Source organism: Pelecanus crispus, chromosome 14 (assembly GCF_030463565.1).
Source record: "Pelecanus crispus isolate bPelCri1 chromosome 14, bPelCri1.pri, whole genome shotgun sequence".
Classification (NCBI taxonomy): Eukaryota; Metazoa; Chordata; class Aves; order Pelecaniformes; family Pelecanidae; genus Pelecanus; species Pelecanus crispus.
The window spans coordinates 11,906,274-11,925,780 of record NC_134656.1 but is presented as its reverse complement, the minus strand read 5'-3'; the positions used below and the strand labels follow the sequence as shown (position 1 = coordinate 11,925,780).

The window sequence follows — 19,507 nt, the reverse complement described above, 5'->3', positions numbered from 1 at the left end:
ATTTATTTACAGGAACAATACTGCTTAAACTAGGTTTATTTCACCACCTGAGAGCTGCTTGGTGCCCAAGACAGCATATGCATATGTGCACATACTACCATACAGACTTCAGGTGACTAAGGAAATCACACAAAAGCAGTTTAGTCTCAGAGGACACATACTGCTAATATGCAAATCCAGCTGTAGCCAAGGACTGATTTAAAGCCCAATAAGTGATGTTGGAAGGAAGTAGCTTCGGTTCAGATATCTTTTTGTACAAGGAGTGATGATGTGAAATGAAACAGCCAGCATGCCCAGGAAAGACAAATTCCAAAAAGGCCCTTACTTCTAGAAGAGTTGGTCACTAGCAAAACCCCCTTTTACCGCAGTGTTCTATACTTTGCCAACCTACTGCTCTGCTCTGCAGCGATCCTGCCAAAAGGAGAGAGGAAGAAAGGTTCAGAGAAGACAGGAAGGAGGAAAGAAGCCTTGCTCCAGGAACCAGAGCCAGCAACAGAAATGCAAAAAGCAAAACCAGGCCTTCTGGTAGCTTCTGTAAAAAGATGGTTCACAGAGTCCCCCTTCCCACCCCCACCAGCAGTCTCCATAGTGGAACAGCAGCTTTGCCTCAAAGTGCAATCTAGTTAATTATCACTGCACTTCAACATCTGAGACAGGCTAGCAGCATGTTAACAAAAAAATGTCTTTTTGAACTTTAAAGTCATGTACAAAGGGTTTAACTTTAGCCTAAGGTAGAAGTTTTACTTTCAAATTTGCCATTGTAGTTGCGGCTTCATGTCATTTACAGTGAAAAAGCATACAGACACCCCCTGCAGTGTTTTGAAGTAAGAACCAACCACCTGCATTTATGTGCTAACAGAAGCCCTGGTTGAGCAAAGACACTTAGAGGTAAGCTTCATTGTATTCTTTTTCCCCAAATCTGTATCCTAGGCAATCTGTAATTAATAATGATTTTATCATTACTCTTTAAATTAAAAAGGAAATACTATTAAATGACATAACATAGCCCCGTTGGCAACAAAATCCCAGTAGGAACTGTTATGCTAACAAGAGAAAGTGCCACAGTGGAGAGGGCTGGACATCCAAGGGAGCAAGGCTGAGAAAGCTGGGAGGATAGTGTGGAAAGGGTTGATTACAATAATCATCTTCCCTGCTACAGCCATGCCAAGAAGAGACGTTTTAAAAGACAACAAATCAATGCAAAACCCCTGAAAATAATATTCTTGTGGTTTTTTACAGCTCTTGTCCTGGTTTTAATACAGTGTAATCAAAACAGTGAGAACCAGGAATATCTATGCAAATAGTTATGCAAGGATAAAGAACTCTTAGTGGCTCAAAAAGGGGAAAGGAAGAAAAGCACGTTTGATGGCAAAGCAGGTCAATAAGATCATCTTCAAAGCCAAATGCTACGTTAGTACAAAAGGGCTAAAACTTAAGTCTCATATGGAAACCCCATGTGGCAGAAGTGAAGGAGGGAACTGTTCGACCTCTAATTAATGTACCATATTGGAAGCTTGGGTCAGAAAGTGCCTGCAGGCTGCCTAAACCATAGCACATTCACGAGACTGCATGACAGAAGACACAAATGTGACAAATCAGTCCAATGCCAGTACAGAAATGAATGTTCTACCCCTACCATTTACCAGAATTTTCCCTGGTTTTGCTTGTGTGTGTTGCACTTTGTCTGTTGCTGCTCACCTCCGATAAGCACCTGCTTCCCTTTTCTCTATAATACCCCTCAGGTAGGGGAAGACAGCAGCAAGATGCCCCTACCTTACCTTCCTCCTCTTAAAACTTATCTCACAAGCACAGCTACAGAAGACTTGGGCCTCTTCTGCATTTATAGTGGCTTTCATTATTTAACAATATTGTACAATGTTGATATATCATATAGTAAAAACAAATTTGCCAGTGAATGCGTCTCACCAAATGTGGGTTTCCCCATGTCAAAGTGCATATACTTCCACCCTTTGCTTTCTCTGTGTGCTTGATCACTTGAGCAAGTGGCCACATGGACCATTCTCTCTGAAGGAGCAGTTAGCTGTAGCTCAGTGAGAGCAGCTCATTGCCCTAGTCAGTGGGAAAGAAAGTGGGACCAAGCAGCCCATCTCCACACCCAAGATCAAAGAACCAAAAGCAGCGTTCATTACTGTATCAGTTACTGACACATGACAGCATCAATGTAATCTCCACACAGATTTTAAAAGTAGCTCCCACCAATGCATCCATCGCCGGCTTACCGTTTTACTGCTTTCTGAGCCAGCATCCTATTGCCTGCCAGGAATGTGACACCACCCAAAATGGCCAAGTACTTCAGAGTCTGGAACATGTTGAGTTGAGTCCAGTAGACATACATGAGTCCCAACATTGCTGTGAAAAAGACAGAGCCCATGGCTGAAATTGCATTTCAAAGACCAACCATTTGTTATCCTCAGAACAATTGCTACGTTGTACTGCCACATCTAAGCACTGGGTTTCTATTTCATCTCTGAAGCTCTGAAATGGCAGACTATACGTTATTGCCAGGGGAATAAGGACTCTGGGTCTCCACACCGGAGGAAAATGTGACACTGACAGCTTGCAACCAGCCCTCTTGTGGCAGAATTATGGACACATTATAGACATTAAGGGCTGTTAAAAGAAGGAGGATATTCTGGATTTCAATTATTAACATTTGCACATGTGTAGGAGCTTACAGCTTTATAAAGCTTCCAAGGAAACTGGCTTGGATTAAGCAGTCATTTGGGAAACAGTAGATCCAATGTTCTCCCAACCTGCTATGTTTCTGAAATTCTGTCAAGACAGTAAATAACTGTGCAACCAAGGGCACAATAAAATTGATGAAAAGAGTTGCTCCTGCTAAAGAACAAAAGCAGCTTTCACAGGAAGAGTTTCAAAGAAAAGATGTTAGATGGCAGTCCTGCAGGTTTCAATCCCCACAGAAACTCCCTGCTTACAAAGGATAAACATGCAATAAAGAAAGTGTGACCTCTGGAAATAAGAAGTTCTATTAAGTACAGATAAATGGTGTGTGAGAGGAGCCTGGATAATGACTGCTGTTATAAGCTGATGGCCAAACAGGTTTATCACCATATTAACAATCATGAAAAGCAGGAAGGCAGATGAAAACAAGAGAACAAATGTTATGCTATTATGTCATTATAGTTAATAGACCACAAGCCCATTACCCACCAGGGCTCTCATCTGTAACTTCCAGGTGAGAAGGTCAAACAAAGCAGAAAGCCACTGACACTTACCAGCATGTCCCATGTGAAAAACAATGGTGCTGGGAGCAAAGCTGAAGTTGGAGATGTTGGCACCTATTTTTATCCACTAAACGGAAAAGAAACAAAACCCAAGTTACAATGGCCTCGTAAACACAAGCTTTGATTTTAAACTTCAGTACCTTTCAAGCCTGTTTGCTTTAAATTCAATGAATACAGTGTACTCTCTAGAGAAGCACGTTTCCTACTACAAGAGAAAAGAGTAGTAATTTTGCTAAAGAGAGCACTGCTGAGCTCCTTTAGTGAAAATTTCTCCTGCTGCTTCTGACTGACCAAAGACAGTTGCCCAATTATCTTTCTTAAACTGATGAGAGTGTATTGCTCCAAATCTACATTTTCCAGAAAAATAAACATTGCTATTTCTATCCAGCTGAATTAATTTTAATTAAAAAGACAAAAAAGGTAACATTCTAGTTTTGGACTCAGCAAAAGAACAGCTATAGATACAAGATGTGTGCTCATAAAAACAGTTTCAGTTTTTAGAGCATAGAAGAGAAAGGCATGAATGATGGAAAACAGGAGCAGCAGCAATGAGATTTTTCATTAAAGTGTCATCAGCACGTATATTGTGAACTCCAGAGACCAGTGGACACAACTACCTGAATGCCAGCTTTCAGTGAGACTAGCTAATGGGAAATTACTGCCAACCAAGTAAAGGATCAATTTCATCCTCCAAATAAGGAGTAATTTAACTTGCTTAGTTGAGATTTTGTATTGTATTAAGTTTGAAACACTGATCTGATGATACAGTGAGTAGCAGTAGATGTTTCAACTACAGACACACAAACACCAATTATGTCCATAAATGGGAATCAGTCTGATAGGATTAAGTAACACAGATGTTGTGATGGATATATTAAATGCGAGGCAAAATCACTGCTTTTTTTTTCCTGTGGAAGTCTAATGTTAGTTATAACTTAATCTGCCCACTGTTATTCAACATCCCTAGCAGAAGCACACTGAAGAAACCCACCCCACCTACTTCTACCTGGCAACAGTGTTGTTCTGTTTTGACTATAAACTCAAAAAAACCCCACCCAACAGTTTAGGTAAGAGGCAATACCAGACCCACACTCTGCACTGACATTTGCTAGCTACAACTGCAGCACTGCTGTGATGATGATTAACCAAGAGTTTTAATAAGAAGTTTAGCTGTCCAACCTCCAAAGTGACCTTGGACTGGATGGGAAAAAATTTTCTTCTGTGGCCCAGTTCACTCACCAGAATGAGCAGCAAAAGCAGTGGGGAAAGAATCAATGCTGTGAAAGTGTTAGATACCACAGTGGGAGGCCTCTTCTCAGGTTCCCTGAAGAGGTGCTGCAAACAACAAAACCAACTCGTAAGTAGGAGTATTCCAACAGAACAGCTTCTTGGCTCCCCAGAGGACCAACTGCAGCCCTGGTGCTGCTGTTCCCAGATGTTCCTTTGGATGATAAGCATCCCTCTTAAGGCAAAGACTGGCTCTTTAGTGTCTATTCCAGTCTGCACATTTGATCTCTTGCACAGTTAACTTTTCCTTGCACTCACAGAAGCACTTTTTAGCTTGTTATCAGCACAGACGGCTAGAATGAAGCAAGAGAAATCTTCAGAAGCAGAGAGCTTTCTGTGGTGCTTACCTAGTCAAATTTTCATGTTTGAATCTTCTCAGTGACACCAGTTGCACTCTCACAGGTAGGACACACAGCTTATTTATTCATACTCCAGAGGACTGCAACAAGTTTCTTTCCATTAAGCAGTGACTCTGGTCTTCTTTTAATTACATTGCTTACACTGTATTTTTTTTTTAAATGAGAGATGACTTCTCAAAAATAAATTACAATGAGAACAAATACTACTAGTAGAACTAGCCCCCCATCTCTGCACATAATTTTTGGTTTTGACTGTACCTGGATTTCAGGTTTGGGAACAAACAGGTTCTTGGACTGGACTGTGGATGGCGCATCCTCTTCTGGGAATTTGATCACAACATCAGCCTGAAACGAAATTGTGTAGCTTCATGAAGTTTGATCTTAATGTATTAAAATATTCCATTACTGTGCCCTATTTCCTGATTTGTCAATCTATGATTGACATGATTTTTAAAGGAAACTAAGAAAAACCCACCAGATATTTTAAGAAGAAATTTCTCCTAAACAGAGGCAGTAATGCCATTCACCCAGCACTAAGAATGGACTTATTTTCAGCATACCAAGCACAAAAAGGCTAAACCTTGAAGTGCTTGCTGTGAAATTACAATCAAACCCATAAACATTCTGAAGCTTCTGTTCCACCACATGATGAAATGAATGTTCACTTCTGTCTTGGTCTGATGCTTACTTAAAAATTTAAAATGAACAGCAAACCTCAGAGACCATAAATGGCCAAAAGGATTCTGGTTCACTACAAAGAACATAGTATTTGAGCTTTTTTTCTTCCAAGCCTGTACCATGCCCTCCTGTTAGGCTGCCAGTAATCTCAAAACCACATCACCACACTTCCAGATACATACCACATTCCACAGGATTGGATTTTCCAGAGTGGCATCTCCAATTATCAAGTAAAGAGTGTAGGTACCAGAGGCAGAGTCAAATTCAGTCTTTCTTTCAGAGGTATCCAGTTCAAACTTGTATATGTTCTTGCTATCTGGTTCTGCAACAAATACTACCTCCTGACCAGTCTTTTGGTTGTGAAGTCGGACAAAAGTCTGAAAGGAAAGATTATAACATTTATGGAATATCTCATAGTGCATTTACAAACGCCAGCGAAATGAGAGATTTACTCCCAAATCAAAAAGCATAACATTAACAAAAGTTGGAGTATAAACTGGAAGCCCAGGTGTCTAGATCCCTGCAAATCAGCAAAGTTCTACGTCTCTTTGAATAACTACATTAACACAGGACCAAGACGGAGCCTGCTTGGGGTACATGGCAATGTATTGAATGTTACTCGGCAGGGTATATGCAACAGCACACAACAAGAATGTATGCATACATGGTTTTTGTTGGGTTTCCCTCCCCCCTTTTTTTCTATTTTATACAGGAAAAAAAAAAAACTTTAAAGAAAGTCTACATTCAAGAACTTTTTCAGCAAGCAATCTATATTAAAAAAATCAGAAGTGTGCTTTTGCAGTGCAGGCTACCTGCACTCATTTTGTTGAGTTAAATTAAGAACTAGTACCAGAGCTAGAAGAGGCTTCATTTAACATACAGACAGAACAAGCGAACTGAATCCACTTCCCATCTACCAAGATCAGTGATCTTTCACAGTCCATGTCAGAAACATAAGGCTTCTCAAAACCTATCAAATCTTTTCAAGAGCAACTGTCAACTCAGATGCTTCAAGATGGAACATCTTGGTGACAGAGCAATGACGAAAATTTGTCCTAACCTGATGAGGGATGAGTTCAGCTCCACTGTTCACGTCTATCAGCTGGAAGGATAAAGCAAAATTCTGATGGCTGTCAGCAGTGAATGAGCCCTTGGCTTTGGCTGGGTAAGCTACCCTAGGAGGAAAAAAACAAAACAGAATTAGGGTGATCTTCTAAGAGAAGGCTGGGCAAAGAAACCGAGGCATGCAAGCCTGTCTAGCAGTACTGTGGTCTACTCAGCATAGATGATCTATTTTATCAAAAAGTCAGGTGACTTAACGTGTCTCTCTCTTCCATCATAAATTTAATGAAAATAAATTAATAGAACTTTTTCTAGGAGGATTTTTGAGCTACATACCTTGCGCATTTTCAAGTAAAATGGTTATTTGTTGTAAGGTTCAAAGGAACACCAGAAGAACGTTTTGCTAATACTACACCCCACATTCCATTTACCCAAGGCTATGCTACAACCAAAGATGCAATGGCAGCAGAACAGAAAAACCAGACACTCAGACTTCAGCACAGGAAGGCTGTATCAACACAGACAGAGGGGCCTCAGTGAGGCTGTGTAACCCAAGTTAAATTCCTTACATTACATTCTAACTGATGTCAGTTAAAAACACAATTATATTAAGTTCATGTACACCTAGCAGTGGTACAGCCACACCCCTCAAAACGTGTTGCTTTAGAGCATCTCTACCAAAGCCCAGTAATACCAGAAACATCAACGCAATTCTTGCTTTTGCTATGGAGAGGTGCCAGCAAAGGAACAGAAGACTCAGGTTGCCTGGCTTCTGTTAGTACTTATTTCAGTATTAAGGAAAACCACCTAGAAAAATAATCAATTCTCCCAATGAACTCACAGGTTTAAGAGAAACAGCATGGGTATAACTCTGTAGTTATTCCAAAACAAGATTCCTCTGGTTTAGCTGAAGTAGGTAAAGCTCAGACGACCTCCAGTCTAGAGCCAGAGTTGCCCTTAAAGGATCACACACACCGAGTCGTTTTACCTGGTTGTTTTTGGCGCAATGCTCTGATCTTTATCCACAGTAGAAAGATCTACATTAGTAATCCCAACTTCCGTGGAAACTTTTACTTTCAGCTGCAACAAAACAGAATAGAGAATTACTCAGAGCACTCTACATATACTAATTATGGTCAAGTTCACTGCAGAAGCTTTAGCTCTTCTGTCCCCTTCACCAAAGAGGGTCTTACACTAAGCCAAAGACAGAACCTAACCTGAACAGAAGGATCTACAGCAATTTACCTTCTGGCAAAGCTCCTGCATCAGTCACTAACCCTAACCACAAGCAGCCAGTTCTGAAGACACCAGCTTCTCAGTCATGCTGGAGTTAGCTCCCCTTTGAAGAACTGTTTTTAATTAAACAGGCCAACCATCCAGATCTAGCTAGTTCTCCTTTTGAACTAGCAGAAACTAGCTATTAAAGATTACATCAGATATGATACAACTTAAAACTGCATACGCATATGTACTTCTGCTTACTGGATAGCAATTTGAGATGGAGAGAGGTCTCCAGACAGCAAGCAGTTATGCCTTTGTTGGCTCCTAAAGCCTAACAGGTTTCTGCTGATTTTATTACCAGCAGGCAAAAGCCAAAGCATTCCTGCAGACCTGCACTTTGTTCAGCAAGCTTTCCTTTTGAGTCACAGCATTTACCACTTAGTGCAGGGCAGCCAGTAAGGCCCTGCCATTTACCATACTCCTGTGTGCTAAGTGTAGTATAAACCCCAAGCAGAGAAATTAATTCCTGCCCTCTCCCCAGTCTCAAACCACAGACCATCTTGGCAGTGAACCTCAGTGGGTTTGACCGATTTCAATCCTTCTCTCAAACATAAGCAGTTACTGCCATCTGTAGTTTTTAATTAGCACATTTGTTCTCACAGCTTACAAATGCTCCCCTGGAGAATTAAAGTTACATTGCCAAAATATTTTTCATCATATACTACAATTTGTTATTACAGGTTTGCTCATGTGAATCAGCCCCACACCCTCACCCTGAAAAGTAATTCACAGGGAACCTGTGGGAAAAAATATGTAAAAACATAAATCAAACTATTCAGGCCAGACTTCAAACACAACAATCTTGGCGGTTCCTTTACAACAAAAAGTGTAATTTAAGACAGAGGTTACCGCTGAAAATGGACCCATTAACATGTAGACTATTCAGGCTAACTTTAGTAAAGCCTTAGTTTGTTCCAAGATGGGAGCAAAGATGGACTAGTAAAATACTCATTTTAAAAAAAGTTATGTGAAGGCAACTCAGAGCTGCTGCACATAGCCCCTCCAACTGAACAGTACACAAACATCTCTCAAATATTTTAATGCCAGGAAATGTAGTCTCTGCCTGGAGTAATAACCCACTGGTTTAGCTCATTACTGTCAAAATGATAGTGCATTAAGGACAATTAATGCTAATAACAGTAAGGAAAAAAAACAGTTCCCCCAGCAGTCCTCCCCCATAACAATGTGTCTTATTAGAAGAGGTTCACACAAAGCTGTCCCAGCATTAATGCATTCTTACCTGTACCTCTGTGTGCCAGCAGCGAGCTTAAGCAGGATCAATCAATCTCGTTTTGACACTCCTAAGTGCCATTACTACTATGATGACAACATCAATTTGATATACAAAGTAAAGGTCAGCAGTTGTAAATAAGTGTCTTCCTCCACTCCAAGCTGACTATGTTGGAAGACTTTAAAAGCTAATCTTTTCCTTAAATAGGCGATTGAGGGCAAAAACTAACCCTGGGCATAGACATCACTGGAGAAGAGCATTCTCAGCTGCTGACACTGGGGCAACTATATGAATAGTCACAGAGGTCACATTCTTCTTATTGTAACAAACTTGAGGAAGGTAAAACTGAGTGTTTATATAAAACTATCTTCAGAAAGGTGTGGTATAACAGCTTTTGCCACCAAAAAGGGGGTACGTATACATGAAATGAAGACCTGATTTACATTTGCTTTGGCCACTGTTTCTCCACTACAAAAGCATCACCACATACACAGTTAGGAGACTCCAAAAGACCCCCTTGACTCCTTTCTAGGGCTTATATAAATAGAGAGCAAGAAATGCTCAGCTTCCATACATCAGGCAATCACCAGACAACTGCTAGCCAAGCCTTGAGATTTACAGACTCAAGTCTTGAATGCTCTGAAGAACTAACATTGTTAGTAATCTTTTTTTGCATAGCTACTTTGGGCTGCTATATAAACACTTCCACTGTTAGCCTTTGTTCATATGCTTGCAGATCAGCATCTAAGTGATAAATCAGTTTTGAAATTTACACAAATCTCTCTTGATCATATATTAATCTGGTTACTCATCATAATCCTGAGTCAAAATCCAATGCATTACAGAAAATCATGATATAAAAATGCTGTCCAACTGGCAACATCCTTAACAGGTATAAATAAAAAACTGTTTCAGTGAATAGGCACAGAATTAAAATGCCAGCAAAAAGCATACCCACCTCAACTTTGTTAGCAATAAATCGTTTATCTCCATCAACACTGACAGAGAAATCATAATATCCACTTGCAGGTTTCACATTCATGAAGTTCAGCTCAAATACATCTCTATAAAAAAAAAGCAAGGTGTTAGGTATCCTCTAGGACACTAACAGCAGCCTACAAATAGGTAACATCTTGCTACCGGGAAGTCTCCAAATATGCTAGATTAAGCAAACAGACAAACGCAACACAAAAATAACATGGCTAAGTGCAGCAGGAAAAGAATTCTTCGAAGTGCCCCCAAAGACAAAAGAATGTTGCAATTCCCCACTCCGAATCAAAAAAAGCAACAGAAATTCACCATCACTACCAAACATGCTCAGTCACCTGTTACCAATCAAATGCAACTACAGCATTTTGAGTTTTCCATCATACAAGCATTTCTCTGGTGGAAGAATGCAGAAGGAAAGTTAAGTCCAACACTTTAAACAACACCTGTTTGCCTTACAAACTGTAAGAATAAGATTATATTCTTACCCTGACAGAGCAAATGCTGTCTGTTGAAGGACAGTGGCTTTGCTAGATGCAGACTTGGCGTAGTTGAGCTTTACAGAAGCTTGAGTCAGTGGCTGGGACATAACATCAGTCACTTGTAGCTACAAGAGAAAACCAAGAATTTCTGTGAAACCTGTTGTCCCAGAAGGAATGCAGGAAGACAGGCAACTCACTACCCCTCTGCATTATACACGCAGAATTCTCCTGTGCCCAGAATCCCAGATTCACCCAGTTCTTTCTAACATAACTGGGAAAGCTAAAGTTCATAATCAGCAGAGCTGACTTCCACACAGTGTCTTCTCGAGGTTGTGTCTGGTAAGCCCTGGGTAAGCAGAAGTTCCTAAGAAACCCTTCATAAAAGCACTAAAACCCCAGATCTACTGCAACCTGAGTCCTGGAGCTAAAAATGAAAGACATGACCTTACACATTGTCCTGGTTTTGGCTGGGATAGAGCTAATTTTCTTCCTAGTAGCAGGCATAGTGCTGTGTTTTGGATTTAGTAGGAGAAGAATGTTGATAACACACTGATGTTTTTAGTTGTTGCTAAGTACTGCTTATGCTAGTCAAGCACTTTTCAGCTTCCCATGCTCTGCCAGGCACACAAGAAACTGGGAGGGGGCACAGCCAAAATAGTTGATCCAAACTGACCAAAGGGCTATTCCATAACATATGGCATCATGCTCAGTATATAAACTGGGGGGGGGGTTGGCCAGGGAGCAGCGATTGCTGCTCAGGAACTGTCTGGGTATCGGTCGGCGGGTGGTGAGCAATTGCATTGTGCATCACTTGCTTTGTATATCATTATTATTATCATCATTATTATACTGTTACTATTATCATTACTATTTTACTTTATTTCAATTATTAAACTGTTCTTATGTCAACCCAGGAGTGTTTCTCACTCTTACTCCTCCGATTCTCTCCCCCATCCCATCGGGGTAGGGGGAGTGAGCGAGCGGCTGAGTGGTGCTTAGCTCCCGGCTGGGGCTAAACCATGACACACATTCAGTCAGCCCTTCCCTACAGCACTAAAGACTGAGCCAAGAGATGAGTTAAGATTTGGGGCTAAGGACTCACCCTGAGTATGGGCTGATGGTGAGACACAGCTGCAGGCCCATCGGGGACAATAATGACAGGCAAGTGGTAATGGTTCCTGGATAAAGAAGCCGCGGCACAAGCAACACTGAAAGCCTCTGAGAGTGTCTCGAAGTTTTTCTTGCTAAAAATTGCATTAATCAACTGGATAATTTGATCCTGAAAGAGGAAAAGCAAATCACATATAAGCACCAGCAGCTTACCACAACATTGCAAACTGGCTCAGTGTAATGTTATTAATAAAAACATCATTCATAAAGACTGTTTAATTTCCCATTTGCTTTAAAAATAACTCAAGTTATGAAGTAACCCAAATTAGCTACCTTTTGAATGCCACATTAGCATTCTTATTGTTGGCTGGGAGGTTCCAACCACAATTGCTGTAATTGTGCTGAAAACTCACAAAACCAGAATTTGGATCTACCTCTTCAAACTACATGTTTCAGAATGGAAGATGCCGTCAGCTCAACTATCCAGACTGCATGCAGCTGCAAAAAGACAATTTGGCTTCAGGAGCTGTGCAATTATCTTCATACAGTGGAGAAGGACTAGGCTAGATGTATGGGCTACATGCCAAGCTGGGAAGGCCACAGAGAGGTGATGCAAAGCATCCTAATGGCTCTGGAAGGAGCCAGTCTAGGCCCATGCAGGCTTATCCCCTTAGGCTCAGCAGTGTCCTCAAGCTAAGAGGATTAGCTTTAAAGCACTACCACCAGGAGCACAGAGCCAGCTTTGGCTCTGGGATGTGCCAAAGCTAATTTGTTCTCCCCAAAGTAGGAGTGGGACAGAGTCACCCAGCTGGTTTTCCAGTCTGACTTTGTAGGGTTAGTGCATCTGTGCCACACTCTGCAGGATATGTCATATTATTCAGATTCTTCCATTACTCTCCACTGGTCTGGAACACAGAGGGTTTGGGTACCTGTACTTTCATCCAAGCAAAGGATTGTGGGCTACATTCTCATCAGAAATGAGAATAATCAGACAATCCCAAATAAAGCAACTGACATACAATTTTGCAACCTACAGACAAAGAACACTTAAATGAAATCCACTGCATCTCTAATTTTCACCCTCCTACTTTATTAATGAGCACTGACATACATGACATAACTAGAGAAAGCATCCAGACATATGCTACAAAAAAAATCCCACACAGTGCAAATCCTGCAGTGTTTTTCATTTATATGGAGATCATGGCATAGCTCCAGACCTTAACTGGCAACTGACACTCATTTAAATTGGGGGGAAGCTATTTTTTCAAATACTACATGTTAATTTTTAAAGAGAGTTTTGTGGCATTCTGGAGGCACTCTCACCATTCACAAGAGATAAAGCCTTAAGCCCCAACAACAGCATTTCTGACAGTGCAATTCTGAAACAACACTAAACTATTTTCCTTAATTGGTCTTTTTTTTTTTTTAACACCATTTGGATGCTGACAGTTTGAATTGTGTGTAGCAGAATCACCACCTCAAAAGTGACATCAAGATTACTTTGCATTAGTCTGTTTGGCAGCAGCATGGAAGAGAGCCAGGAATGAACTCAGATGTCTTACACTGGCTTCTGTCTCAACCCTGCCACTTTGGCTTGTGCTTTAGGGAGCTGCCACTTTCAATCAAAAGTACATCTAATTCAGTTAACTTGTTGTGGAAAAAAAAAAAATGCTAAGTGGATAGCTTCCAGTAATAATTTCTAGCTTAATCAAACTCTAAAGGAATTTCCAGTCTTTCATTTTAGGCAACAGGTTTTTGCATCTGGATTCCTGTAGGCCTATGATAATAATGTTGTCTCCCTTTCGGGCACCTGAAACTACGGTGTCTGTGCTTCCTCACAGGTAAATAACATTTGCAAAACACTTTGAAATGCTGGAAAGTGCTAGACAAATGCCAAATAGCAGAACAAACTCTGAAATGAGGGGTTTTTCAATAGCTTGTCTCAATAAACAAAGAAAAACTAGGCTTCACTTACGATTTCCTTCTGTACATTTGGAAAAGAAAAAAAAAACCAAACCAAATTCAACCTGTGATCTTGAAGGTGGAATTTCTTCCTAGATTCTGTTATTTAGCATTCCCTCTGAGATGTCTCTTCTTACTGAGTGTGCTCACTATTTTTTCCAGTAGAAGTTCTACCCAGTTATACCAGCCTCTTGCACTGGACAACAGGGACTAGACAGATCCTTTTTGAGAGCTACAGTGTGCAAGGGAGGAAAAAGCAGATACAGACCTCCTTCATTGCTGGCTCTGTACCCACATGGTCCGACAGCTTATAGGCAGCAGCAACAAACAGTGCAGTAGTCTCAATTCCTTCTTCAAACTGCAGATAAACTCCACCCAAGTCATCCAGGCGAGCAACAAGATCCTGACAGAAAGAGTTATTAAAATTTAAATTGCATTTAGTAGATCCACAGATCTACTGTTAGGCCTGTAATCAAGAGTATCTGTATGGGATCACTGACATATTTTGTAATAGTAATTTAGAAACAGGAACAAAAAGAAACCTTCAGCCTTTAATGGATTTAATTATATTTAAAAGTAATGAGTTTCTGTGTCTCAGTCCACTGTGAAACAGTTAAAAGTCCAGAAGAAATATCTGCTTGAAAGAGCAAGCCAAGCCAACCCAGATCATGCAGGCAAGGAATTAGCCAGGTTAGTTTTTTATTCTGTGTTTCACATTAATACATCTTTTAGTACTACACAGGTCTAAAATTCCTGAATAATTAGAGAGCATAATGTGTTCCTACCTCTATCTCCTCAACAATGCCACTTAGATCTGCCTGCTGGGACAAGAAAGACGCCGTCTCCAAAGCCTGGATGGTTCTTAAATAACAACAAACAAAACCAAACAACTGTATGATTTTCCTTCCTTAAAAGCCAAGCATCATTCAAATCAAAGCAACTACAGTTTCTATTCTGAACGAAGTGTAGAAGAGCTGTAACTCAAGGCAGTGAATCTAAAGCGATTTAGTGGAAACTTACGATTCATTAGGGAATGCCACTTTAGCTGCATCAGCACTGCAATACAGTCATAGATTCAAAGGCAGAAAAGAAACCAAACTTTGATCCCTGCATAGCACAGATCCCCAGACTTGCTACTGAGGCTTCCAGGAATCCATTTTTTTTGGTCAACAAAGCAAGTTTTAACATTTCCCTTTCTTCCCTAGCTTTTAAGGAAATCTCTGTTCTCTCCTTTCCCGTAAAAATTACTTAATTCTTTGGTGATAAATGACAAGATTCCTTCTGCTTACTGGCATGTTTTTTCCACCTCACAGTACAGGCAGCCCAACCTACAAATGACAGGGCTGAGGAAGACCATCAAGTCTACTGCAACCATAAATGACACAGAACCACGGCTGGGTATTAAGTCAAAAATTTGTTGTGAATCTTTTTAAAAGAGGCAGCTTCTTTGGGATATGTCCTCTTTACTAGCCATTATTCTTCAACTAAACTGAATACATACGCTGATTTGCAAAACCACATAGAAAATAGCCCCAAATCATATTTTTCATTCCTCCAGAGGGACAACAATGAGCTGGACAAATACATCAAATGAAAACACAGCACCTACTCTGCTACATCTATATAACAAAAATTAAGTGTTAAAATACACTTTACTCCAAAATCCAACTGCCTAGAGGATAAACATGCAACAGTGAATCATTTCCATCTGAAAGACTTACGCCAGCACATTTTCTTCTTTGCTAAGGCGAGAAGTAAGAGCGCTGAGTGCTTCCTGAGATGCTAAAGGAAGGCCAAAGCCACTCAGGGCCCCAACAGCATGGAAGATCTGCGTGACTGAGGAATCCTCACTGAGAGCTGCAAGCAGCAGCTCCCTGGTCTCATTTGAAATGGTAACCTGAGGAAGAACACAGGGAACACATTGATTCACACTTGAAAAAACAAGGCCTTCTAGTCACCACTGATTTCTTCCTGGAGCAACACACTTGACTGGTGAACTACTATAAGCTTTTGGGAAAAAAACCTTTATCATTCATTACCTTTTAGTTTAATTAAAACCTTAAGTTTTGCTCTCAACTATCCATTAGTCAGGATAATCCATGATTCAGATTTATCCTGGTAACCTGGTACTGCTTTTCATCTGGTATCACATCATTGTGCAGCAGCAGCCAGTGGTACTGATGAAAAATGGGACTTTCAGCAAGGGTGGCCTGCATTTGTATCATTACAGTGTTTCAACACAGGGTTTACACCCAAACAGTTTATCATCCACCCAAAAAGTTGTTAATTGGCACAGCTGCTGTGAATTTTATTAAAATGTGCTGGCTCCTTTTTTTTTTTCTTAGCCACCCATGTTTAATGAAGAAACATCCCTGCAGAATTACTCTGGACCAAATACTTCCTTTATATCTTTACACTTTGCCTTGTATAGAGTGGTCCCAGGCACTTCATAAGTTATCTACGTAAGACACAACAGAGTACAACCCACTAGAAGAAAGTATAAGTAGAAGTAATGCATAAAATAAAACCAAGAAAAAGATCAAGGTAAATATTTCCTTGGTAGCATCTGTCTTCAGAGCTCAGGGCTCCAAACTCACCTCACAGCCAGACAGGACCCGGATGGACTGTGCAGCATAGAAGAGGGAATCAACACTGCTGGAATCCACATGGGATTTGATGAAATTGCATGCAGCCTGTGAAGAAACAGAAGTTAACTTATGGCAACAGTCTTGACTTAAGCCATGGATTTAAATGATACTCTAAGACAACTTCATGTACACTGCTGTGCATTTTTATACTGAAAAAAGGCAACCGAAATCCCTAGTAATATTTGTGATGCAGCAGAGCCTAGAACCGCCCCTCAGATCCTACTCTGTTAAGTGCTACACGGAAAGAAAAGTGGTTCCTGCTAGAAGAGATAAGCAATATTCACATAAACTCAACTGCAACCAGAATTCAAATATAAATTGAGTATAATTATAAAACCTACCAAAATAAAAGTCCCATGCATATATTTAGTAGGGAAAATCTCCCAGGACAGAGAACAGATGAGCAGAAATTCTCTGGGCAAGCTTCCTTCCCAGGAATCACACACAATCATTAATGGATGCAGAATATAGAATCTCAAAGCACACAGAAAAAGTCAGGTAAGTGGCTACAGTATGAAGGCAAGTAATGGTACTGCTCATTCATCTGTAGCCAGTTTATTATTACCTGACAACTAGATGGATGGATCATTAAGATTCCATTTTAACCAGAAAATAACCAAGCATTTAACTGTTCATACTCAAAAGGCTAGTGATTTATGTATAGGGATAATAGGCCTTTACAAGTAGGCCAGGATTTTAATGCTACAGTTACCTAGGAATACTGATATATGGTTCAAGTGTTATACCTAGCTGTTATTTTTACTACCTCTACCTTTTAAATAGTCTCACCCCACAAACAGGTACACTGTCCAGAAAAACAGTCTCATCACAAACCTTAAGGAACAAATAAATAATTACTGCTTATCTGCAGAAGCAAAGGCTGTATTATCATTGCCAAAACTAGGAACTATTAAAACACCCAGCCACACTGACATAAACGAAAGCAGCAATTCCCAGACTAACCCACAGATGACCAGTAACCTACCACAGCAAGGTGTGCAGTGTGGTGAACCACATCATCTTCAGGAACCTCACAGTTAAGAATGTCACAACACTCAAACTAAGTCCAAATGGTTTAGAACCACTTAACTAGCTGAATTTATGAGGAAAAACAAACTTATGCTTACAACTCAGGTGCACAGGGAAGCGTGCACATAAGCAGGTACGCTTATGTAAGCAGGTTGTTATAAGGACAACCTGCAACATTTAAACTAGAAATGCTTAAAGACACAAAAGTGCAGTAAACATCATGATGATACCATAAACCTTTGTTTCTAGTCTGCATAAAAGGGAATGTATTTTATATGCAAAAATAGCAAGATCAAGTGACCTAACTAAATTTGGCATTGGAACTGAAACTAAATAAGAAGAGCTCTATTTAACAGGATAGCGAAGCAAACATGCCACAGGCAGAAAATCTGTTTCAGTGAAACAAATTGATAGCAACAGTAATATCACAACAGGCTATGGAGGAGCAAGCCCTGAAACCACCATTTAGAGGCAGTAAGTGTAAGAGAGTCCATGGCACTGTTACTGCCCAGACAAAGATACAATTTATTCAAACAGCACACCTGAAAGATTGTCGGTAATTAGCAATGATTCGCACTGATAGCTGCTACGAACATAACGCACATATGCTTTACATTTTCCTGACAATACTGTAAAAACAGAGCATGACAGAGAAACCCATTATGCCTCATCTTTTCCTGCTGTGCAGCGCCTACAGGCCCTCAGCACAGCAAAGCGCCCATGTGGGGAGCCGCACGGCCTGGGGCGCGCAGGACAGCCGGTGCCGGCGGCGGGGGAGCGCGGCGCGAGGGCTGGGGGAGCGGCAGCACCGGCGGCCCCGCCGGGCCCTCAACGGCTCACCTTTTCGTCCGCCACCCGCAGCCCCAGGCTGCCGAGACCCACGATGGAGTAGAAGGCGGCCTGCAGATCCGCGAAGGGCCGCTCCAGCGCCGCCCTCAACCGGTCCAGGTCGCGGGCAGTGAGGCGGTAGCTGGGGGCCAGGGCCTGGGCACCGGCGAGGAGCAGGAGGACGTTGAGGGCCCCCACCAGACGCGTCCGCCGGTCTGCGGAGAGACAAGCGAGTTACCCCACGGCTCTTCCCCGCCGTACCGAGGGCAGCGCCCGCCGCGTCGCTCTTCCCCAGCCCCCTCCCCACCACAGCCCGCGCCTCACCCGGCGCCGCCATGATGCCGCCGGCCACCTGCGCCACGGCGCCGCTTCCGCCCCGCGCCCCGCCCCGCCCCGGCCCGGCCCGCACCATCGCCCCCGCGCCACGGGGGAGGCAGGAGGGATGGCGTATTTTGCGAGGGAGCCTCAGCCCCACGGGCGCCCGCTACGGACACCGCGAAACTTTGAAAAAGAGCGGAGGACGGGCGGTGGGCGGCGGGAGGGTACCGGGCGGCGGCCGGGCCGCCCGAGAGGCGGCAGCAGCGGCTCCCTTGGGCGGAGGTAGTGGTACGGGCCTCCCGGCGGCCCGCGGGGGCGGCCCCTAGCGAGGATGTGGGCCGCGCTGATTGGCCGAGCCGCCCGCGGCGCTCAGAGCGCCATGGCGCCTTAAAGGGGAAGCGGCGTAAAGGCGCGCCAGGTGATGTGCCCATGCCTCTGTCATGCTGTGCCATTTATAGCACACCATATACTGCCATGCCAGGCTGTGCCACGCCATGGTGTGCGGGGTCACACCATGTCACGTTGTATGATGCAGTGTCACACCACACCATGGCGTGCCATGCGATGTCCTGCCGTGCTGTTTCATGTTGCACTGTGCCATGCTGCACTGCGGTGCTGTACCTGCTGTGCCATACCATGCCATGGGTCGCGTGCTGTGTCAGCCCACGCCTTTTGGAGCTCCCCACGCCACTGGTCTCAGAGCCGCAGTGCACCATTTCTCTGCTGTCCCATCAGCTCCATGTGTCTCTGCATCTTCCCTGCAGTCACGGTGGGAAGGTGCCTACAGCCCCGGGGAAGAGCAGGGGTCTCCTGGGGCATCAGCAAACCCCCAAACGCCCTGGAACTCAACAGGACTGCCACCGAGCAATGCAGGGCTGCTAATACACCTGGGATGCAGTTATGTCTGTCACCCCCAAGTGACCGGCAGCGGGTGTCAGCCTCTCCTGTCACCCCCACAATAACCTCCTGCTCTTAA

The 19,507-nt window shown here is 42.5% G+C and overlaps 1 protein-coding gene across 1 annotated transcript; it reads right to left on the bottom strand.

Moving 5' to 3' along the window:
- Nucleotides 1-359: 359 nt before the first annotated feature.
- On the bottom strand, nt 360-18,550 carry RPN2 (ribophorin II). The gene is made up of 17 exons (XM_075720967.1): nt 18,538-18,550; nt 18,226-18,428; nt 16,306-16,401; nt 15,430-15,605; nt 14,494-14,569; nt 13,977-14,111; nt 11,736-11,912; nt 10,640-10,758; nt 10,123-10,228; nt 7,641-7,732; nt 6,651-6,765; nt 5,773-5,967; nt 5,171-5,257; nt 4,506-4,601; nt 3,258-3,333; nt 2,241-2,370; nt 360-411 (listed from the first exon to the last, which is right to left on the bottom strand). The coding sequence occupies exons 1-17, from the start codon at nt 18,548-18,550 to the stop codon at nt 360-362; spliced, it is 1,944 nt and encodes a 647-aa protein (XP_075577082.1).
- Nucleotides 18,551-19,507: the final 957 nt, after the last annotated feature.

Coding starts and splice junctions, on each gene's coding strand:
- RPN2 (XM_075720967.1), bottom strand. Junction 6,766..7,640: donor ATTGCGCCAAAAACAACCAG/GTAAAACGACTC, acceptor TTTTCCTCCTAG/GGTAGCTTACCCAGCCAAAG. Junction 3,334..4,505: donor TGCTTTTGCTGCTCATTCTG/GTGAGTGAACTG, acceptor TTTTCCGTTTAG/TGGATAAAAATAGGTGCCAA.